At 34.8% G+C, this 7,398-nt stretch overlaps 1 protein-coding gene across 1 annotated transcript; it reads right to left on the bottom strand.

Annotated features, from left to right (window-relative positions):
* Positions 1 to 3,731: 3,731 nt before the first annotated feature.
* LOC147398320 (indole-3-acetic acid-amido synthetase GH3.17-like) lies at positions 3,732 to 7,107 on the bottom strand. The gene is made up of 4 exons (XM_086447470.1): positions 6,486 to 7,107; positions 6,299 to 6,400; positions 5,347 to 6,206; positions 3,732 to 4,504 (listed from the first exon to the last, which is right to left on the bottom strand). The coding sequence occupies exons 1-4, from the start codon at positions 6,773 to 6,775 to the stop codon at positions 3,918 to 3,920; spliced, it is 1,839 nt and encodes a 612-aa protein (XP_086303596.1). The 5' UTR covers positions 6,776 to 7,107; the 3' UTR covers positions 3,732 to 3,917.
* Positions 7,108 to 7,398: the final 291 nt, after the last annotated feature.

The following is a 7,398-nucleotide window of genomic DNA, read 5'->3' as shown; positions in this document are numbered from 1 at the left end:
TCCCCAACTCTTGAATGTTAGATTTTAAATGTACTTTCAACATGTGTTCCAATCGTGATTGGTTTAACTCATATGAATCTTATGATGGTAGAAATATTCTAATAGGTAACAATATAACATGCAAAATTATTAGAATGGATACTGTAATGATAAGAATGTATGCAAAATTTGTTAAAACCTTGAGTAGTGTGAGGCATTTGTTGACTTTCAAGAAGAATTCGATATCTTTGGGCACATTTGACTTTAATGAGCGTTCATTCTCGAAAATAGATGGAACACTAAAGGTCTCCAAGGGAGCCATGGTAATAAAGAGATGTGTAAAATTTGCAAACGACCTCTACAAGCTTTCTAGAAACTTAATTATAGATGGAATTGCAATTTTCATAGAGAACAATTCTAGAAAATATGAAACTCAATTTTGGCACTTAAAACTTTTTTGTATGAGTAAAAAAACAATACAAGAGTTACACCGAAAATAATTATTAAAGGATATTGAGGTAGAAAAGTTAGAGTTTTGTAAGTTTTGTGTGATGGTAAGTAACGTAAGGTGTCATTCAAGGTTGCAAATAAAGAAATCAAGAGGAGTCGTTAAATGAAGAGCTTTGAAGGCATAGTTGGTGCTTGAGAACAAGGATTGGAATCCACAATTTACTTTTCTAATTCTGTTTTGTCAGGGCTAACAATTGATATACTACATTCATTCTAATTTTTGGGAGTTCGCTCCTATTAAATTAAAAGGTGAAGCTCACTATTTTGTCACTTTTATGAATGATTTTTAAGAAAAATATGAGTCTACTTCATGAAGGAGAAATTCAAAGTCTTTGCTAGGTTTATTGAATGGAAGGCCAAAGTAGAAAATCAAACAAAAACAAAAAAAATTAAATACTTGAGAAGCGATGATATGAGTGAATACATAAATGACAAGTTCTTGAAGTTTTATAAAGAATAAGGCATCATAAGATGCTTTACCGTGAAGAAAAATCCACAACAAAATAATGCGGCTGAGAGGATGAATAGAACTTTTATGGAGAGGGAATGATGTATGAGACTACATGAGGGTTGCCAAAATCTTTTTGGGCAGAATCAATTAATCATGCTTGCTATTTAGTAAATCGATCACCATTAAAGCTACTTGAATTTAAATGTTCCGAAGATGTGTGGATGGAAAAAAAGTAGACTATTCTACATTGAAGGTATTCAGATATAAAACATATGTGTTCATTCCTAGTGATGAGAGAAACAAGTTGTAATCAAAATCACTCAAATGCATCTTCTTTGAATTCGAGAAGGGAGTGGAATGATTCAATATTTGAGATCCAATAAAGAGATGTGGTCTTTAATGAAAGTTCTATGCCAAAGGGAGAACTCAAGAAAGATGGTGAGAAATTATTTGTCAATAAGAGAGCAATTGTTATCGAAGTTTCTATTTGCATGGAGAAGATTATAGGGGAAGAACCTCAAATTCAACTTGAGGAAGGTACCCTATCCGGTAGGGAGAAAAAATAACAATAAGAGAGGATTTATGATGAACCTATTAGCATACCATAAGAAAGCCAAGAAAGACCATCAAACCACCTCAAAGGTTTGGATGGGAGGATGAAGTGCACTTTTTACTAGTGGTAAGTGAAGGAGATCCAACTACATTTCAAAAAGTTATTGGGGGAAATGAAAAAGAAGATTGGATGAGTGTTATGATGAGGAGATGGAGTCTCTTCACAAGAACTCCATTTAGGAGTTGATTCCTAAGCCCATTATAAGGGACATGTTCGAGCATTACTTAAACTTGTTTAATCTTATTGCTTTTTGAGATTAGAGGGCACTTTTCCACTTGAAGTGCATATAGAGATAAGAAATTTTTCATCAAGGTGGAGGTGTTATAATACATCGAGGTTCCAACGTCTTTCAAGGGTTGGGTTTTTTTGTTAAGTGGAGATTGTTGAAATATGACTGAAAAATATATTGGGTTCAGTTCAAGTATGTTTGGTTTTAGACCGGTCCAATATAAGATAGGTTGGGTCTTGTAACTTATGTAAGTGACACACTTCTGTGGTGCTTTTGAAAGGAGTTTATCTTTTTTTTTTTTTTTGGTAAGTTAGAAGTGTTTTTTTAGTGGAGAGAGTAGAGAAATAAGAAATCCTTAAAGAGGAAAACTTGAGAGATTTGGGAAGATTGAGATTTAGAAGAAGAATATAAAGCTAAGTAATATAGGTGATCCATTAATGTCGATTTTCCCATTTTTCTTTATAGAAATCGAACTTTTACACTCATAACTTCGTAGACTTAGTCATCGGGTAAACTACATAAATCTCTTGTCTTGTACATTGCATTTTTACTCTTTTCATTGTGTGGTTTCGATTCTTCTTTGTATTTGTTACTATTAGTTTATGTTTATCTTTCATTGCCATTATCAAATAAGATCTTAAAGGCGTGACTAAGCATTTGGTGAAATATCCAAGATGTATTTAATCAAATTACCAAGAGATCTTCATAAATGTGTTTACATACACAACAAATGATACTTCTCAGGTATGATATGAAATTTTGTATAAATGGAATGTAGTAACGAAAAATTCACGCTTCTGGAGTTATGGTGGTTTCTACGAGCTTGACACAAAACTATGTGAAGCAATCATCAAATTTGGACTGAATGGGATAAGATTTAAAATCTGTTTCATTCCAATTTGAAAACTTTGAGCTCGGATTGAGGATTTGACTTCCAATAATGATATACTCCGATAAGGTTTCAATTTGATATCTTATTTGATCAATTCTGGATCAATGAAGTCTCAATCCAATAACGACTTGATCCAATAAAATGTCAAAAGTATGTAGTATATACTTTATTTAAATATTTGAAAAGATAATTTATATTTTGTATATCATATTGGATTTGAAGTTCGATTCATTCCGATCTAATGACTTAGGATTTGGATTGAGGAACTGGGTTTTGATAAGGAATTGATCTGATAAGGTTCCAATTGGATATCCTATGGTTCAATTCTAGATCAATGAAGTCCGAATCCGATAGGGACCTGATCCAATAAAATGCCAAAAATATGTATTATATTATATTATATATATATTTTTAAAATAATATTAAGGTCTCAAAAATCTGACCCAAATTGTCAGAGACCAAGTCGAGTTATCGCAATAGTAGTTACTATTTGGTTCAGAAATCTGTGGAGAAGTACTCTTGTTTCGTCCGAGATAACTGAGATGTCGTTGTGTAAATGTCTTGTATTTAGCTGGGGGTATCCTTGCCTAGGGGTTCAGGGTCGGAATCCCTAGACCAAATTTTTTAGGATTACGGAAAGTACAATTATGTAATACTTTATATATTTTTTTAAGAGAGACATGTTTTCTCTGCTCTTGACTTTTTTTGGTTAGAGATTTCTAGGGCTAAAAAAAACCCCGAAGAAGATAGTGATTGGATTTTTGATATGATCTGTAGATGTAAACACTTTGCCGAACCTTTGAATATGTGATTTTTTTATTCTTTCTACTGCTTCATATTTTTTTTTCACGTCTCACTGAGTCATCCCCATTGTTTGTGAACAAGACACTATAAGAAAAACCGAGTTTGAAAAGTTCGATCTGATGCTAATTGGATTAGTTTTGGATCTGATCCGATCCTCATGAGATTGGTCCTAAATTGACCCGGTTCCATAACCCAATGGATTTATAGTCCTAGCTACAAGTCACCAATAACCCTCAAGTTTCTGAAAACAGTCTAGCACACACCCCTGAATAATTCCTTAATATTCACTGTTAAAAGGGATACAATTTAAACATACAAAGCAAATAGAGTTTTACAATTCAAGTTCTTACAGATTCTTGATACCCATTCCAGATCACTGAAACACCCACATTCCAGAATCCGGAAAACACCATGAAATTATTACTTCCATGGCCCATAATCACTTAGCTTCCATCCTATAAGGTTCCCACAACGGAACCTTCCTGCTAAAAAACCTCCCCACCACCATTTCATTCAAAATCTTAATTGCTTCTTCTGATTTGATGCACCTTGGTGTCTTGTATTGGTTTACAGAAGAACCCTGAGAGACACAATGATCCATTAATGCATCAAATGTTCCATGTTTCACGACTCGTATCTCCAATGCTCCGATCGACTTATCTTTCCTCCTACATCTCCTATACACAGAATCGAGTGATTCTTCAATAGTGAAACAGCATTCTTCCATTATGGCTGAATCGAGCTTGGGCAAATCCCCGTTTCCTCTCAATTTTAGTTCCCAGAACAGAACATAGTGGCCCGGGATTGAGGAAGTGTCGGCGTAGCTAGTGTACTCAGTAAGAAGGCAACCAAGCGGCTCGAGAAGGAGCTTTGCTCGTGTTACTGCATTTAAGAGGTCGTCTTCATTTGTCTTGTCTGTGTCAATGCTTAAAACGACATTTCGACGGTGTATGAAGCGGAATTGTGGGGCATTGTTGTAGAACCCAGTGACCATTAGAATGTCTCCAACTCTGTATCTGTATAAGCCTGAGCAGAGAAAAATAAATAAAAAATTCAGGATTACATGTACTTGTTTGTGTGAGATTACAACCATCAGTATGAATTGGGTCTAATTATCTATTTACAAGAAAGTTTCTGCTCTTGATTATAGTAACCAAGTTCATATAAATCTAGGAAAGTTCTAAAAAAAAGGGGGGGGGGGGGGGGGGGGGGGAACAACTTTTAGGAATTTGGCAAATGATGTTATTGGATTTCTTTAAAAGAACCCACCAACTTCAATCTTTAATTTTTAAAAATCTTATCTTGTTCTTACGATTCATCAACTTCAACATTCCTAAAATCTCTTATCTTCTTGTTGAGATTTGAAGGTTGAAGAAGTTGGTCCTTTATTTGGAGAATTTTTCAATTTTTGGAAAAATTCGGTGAATTTTATGATTTGGGTCAAATTACAATGACTGATCTAGTATTGTAATGGCAGTGTCATGAGATTCAAACCAATGAAGAAATCAGTTTGGGTGGGTCAGATTCTGGTACTGACCCAAGTGATCTTCTATATAATAGGAACACATTAATTTCTTTATGTACAGAGAGTAAACATTAAAGCTATGACATGAGAAGATCTGATAAGTTTCTATAAGTAAGAATCAATAATGGGAGAGAAACAAAAAAAAATCCAGAATGGATTAAAATCTGGGTTGTGGATAAGATTCAGAACAATTAAACTTGTAAATGGTAAATGTTCTGAATTATCCATGATGGATGGTAATAATATTGATATTGCTTCCTTTTAAAAAAAAAAAAAAAAAAGAGAAAAAAAAAAAAGGAAATAAATGAGGCATGTGGGTCAGATTAGAAGAGAAAAAGTTCACCTGTAAATGTGGTGACAACAAGTTCATAATAATGTCCAGTTTTCACTTCTACAAGATCAATAGCTTCACATCCTTGCACCATTTCTTCCTCCTTTCTTAAACAATTCGTCTCAGAAACCCCATTGCATTGAACATCTTGGTTTGCTTCTCCATCGTTTTTCTCCACAGGGAGGAACTCAAAGTAGGCCATATTTGGGAGTAACGTGTATGAAACATCAGATGGTTTGCTTAAAGGCTTGAGATTGATCCCAAAGTAACATTCTGATGAAGCGTACATCGTTGAAACAAGAGGTAGTCCACCACTATAGAAATCAAGGGTCGAGATGTATTGTGCCATGGACCCTGTAACTATAACATCGACGTACTTCGTTCTAGGCCAAAGCCGCTTAATTATCCCTTCCCATGATTTCTCATCACATAGAGAGAAAATCAAATCTGCCAACTCTGAATTAGGCTGTCTAAGAAAGCCCATTACAGCATTTCGACAACTAGGGTCAGTGATCCAATCACTGATATGGCCCGTCCTTATGTTTGAACATAACTCTTTCCAATAATCCTCCAAGAATTTGATTGCTCGCAAGAAAGCCGACGCAAAAACTGCACCAACCCGAAGAACCTCATCTCGTTGGATTAAACCGCAGAGTAATTGGCAATACATGCTTTGTTTGCTATCCAAGCATAAGATCATCTCATCAGGACTTGTATAGACGTTATACTTGTTGAATGGTCGGTTTCTGAAGTTATTGCTCTTGTAGTAACTAGTTAGTACTGGTCTTGCCGTCAAACCCGAAGGAGTGCTAATTTCTGGTTTGATAAACAAGAGGTACATCCCTTTTCCTTGGTCCAAGCCATCTACATACCTGAAATCAAGTTAAAAATAAATAAGAGATCTTGAGATGAATTAAGGAGTTAGATTTCATGTTATATAATAAAGAAGAGAGAAATTTCTCACTTGTTCATGACAGGTACCAATAGATTATATAGTAAGGTCTTTCTGTCCAAGTCTTCAACAGTTGTTGGCATCATCTTTGGCTGCCCTCCTGAAGTCCCTGAGCTGCTTGAAGGATATAACTCTTATGGAAATTAAGGAAACTTTGTAAATTAAATAAAAAATAAAAAATTATCGAAATGGTACGTACCTTGTGAGGAGTTCTGAAATAGGTTTACCTGATATGATCCCAGAAGGCTCCCCATTGGCAATTCGTTCGATATAAGGCTTAATATCTTCGTAATTCACGATGGGGACTTTCTTCTTGAACAGATCTTTATTGGTTTGCCCTCCAAGAAAGGCTTGTAGATACCCCGTTTCTACATTTTGTTCTAGTATCTCCTCTAGTATTTGTTGTTGAACGGGCTTCGTATTGGTGGTAAGGTCCTCAAGAAGCTTCATACCACCTTCCCCATCATTAGGATCACAACTTAAAAACATCTTTGGAAAATCTCAAGAAAATGTAAAAATGTAAATTGGAGATATGATATGTTGGTATCTCAAGAAAATCTCATTAACTGCTTCTTATGAATTAACACTCAAGATTCTTCGATCGCTTAAGACCAAAGAATCCATTGGAGTGAAGTCTCTATTGAATCAGAAAAACAAAAAGAAATAGGGATGCTTAGAGGATAGAAGAGAGGTCTACAAGAACCAACACCAACTAACTATACTGCCCTTTGTTGGGCTCTTCCTCATATTTAAAACAGTCCTATCTCTCTCTTTGAATTTTCTTTCTGTTTCTTGGTAGCTGCTCATAAGAGAAGGAATGATTAAATAATTGGGTTTGGAGGGGATTTTGGGAATTGATGAATTTAAAAGAAAATAATTATAAAAAAAAAAAAAGGAGGAAATATAGGGAAGTAGAAACTATGGAGGTCCTACACACGTGGCCTTGTCTGGTAACCTGAGCTTAGATCAGTTATTATAAGTTAGAAGTACAACAAATTTTATTTTCCTGCCTGTGCTTCTATAGCATATAATAATAAGCAAGTAAACTTCAATTACAAACAAGAATTTGTAGAATTTCAGATCCAAATCAATAGTTCTATCAGCTTTGGAGG

The sequence above is a fragment of the Akebia trifoliata genome, chromosome 7, assembly GCF_017979445.1.
Source record: "Akebia trifoliata isolate Shusen 1 chromosome 7, ASM1797944v1, whole genome shotgun sequence".
Lineage (NCBI taxonomy): Eukaryota > Viridiplantae > Streptophyta > Magnoliopsida > Ranunculales > Lardizabalaceae > Akebia > Akebia trifoliata.
Note: the sequence above shows the minus strand (reverse complement) of the source record. Positions and strands in the feature narration are given on the sequence as shown.

What these genes read in the sequence shown, in the direction of transcription:
- LOC147398320 (XM_086447470.1), bottom strand. Translation starts at nt 6,775, where the DNA reads ATGTTTTTAAGTTGTGATCCTAATGATGGGGAAGGTGGTATGAAGCTT. An exon ending in TTGGTACCTGTCATGAACAA is followed by an intron (nt 6,207 to 6,298) that starts GTGAGAAATTTC and finishes ACTTGATTTCAG; the next exon opens with GTATGTAGATGGCTTGGACC. An exon ending in TGTTGTCACCACATTTACAG is followed by an intron (nt 4,505 to 5,346) that starts GTGAACTTTTTC and finishes TTCTCTGCTCAG; the next exon opens with GCTTATACAGATACAGAGTT.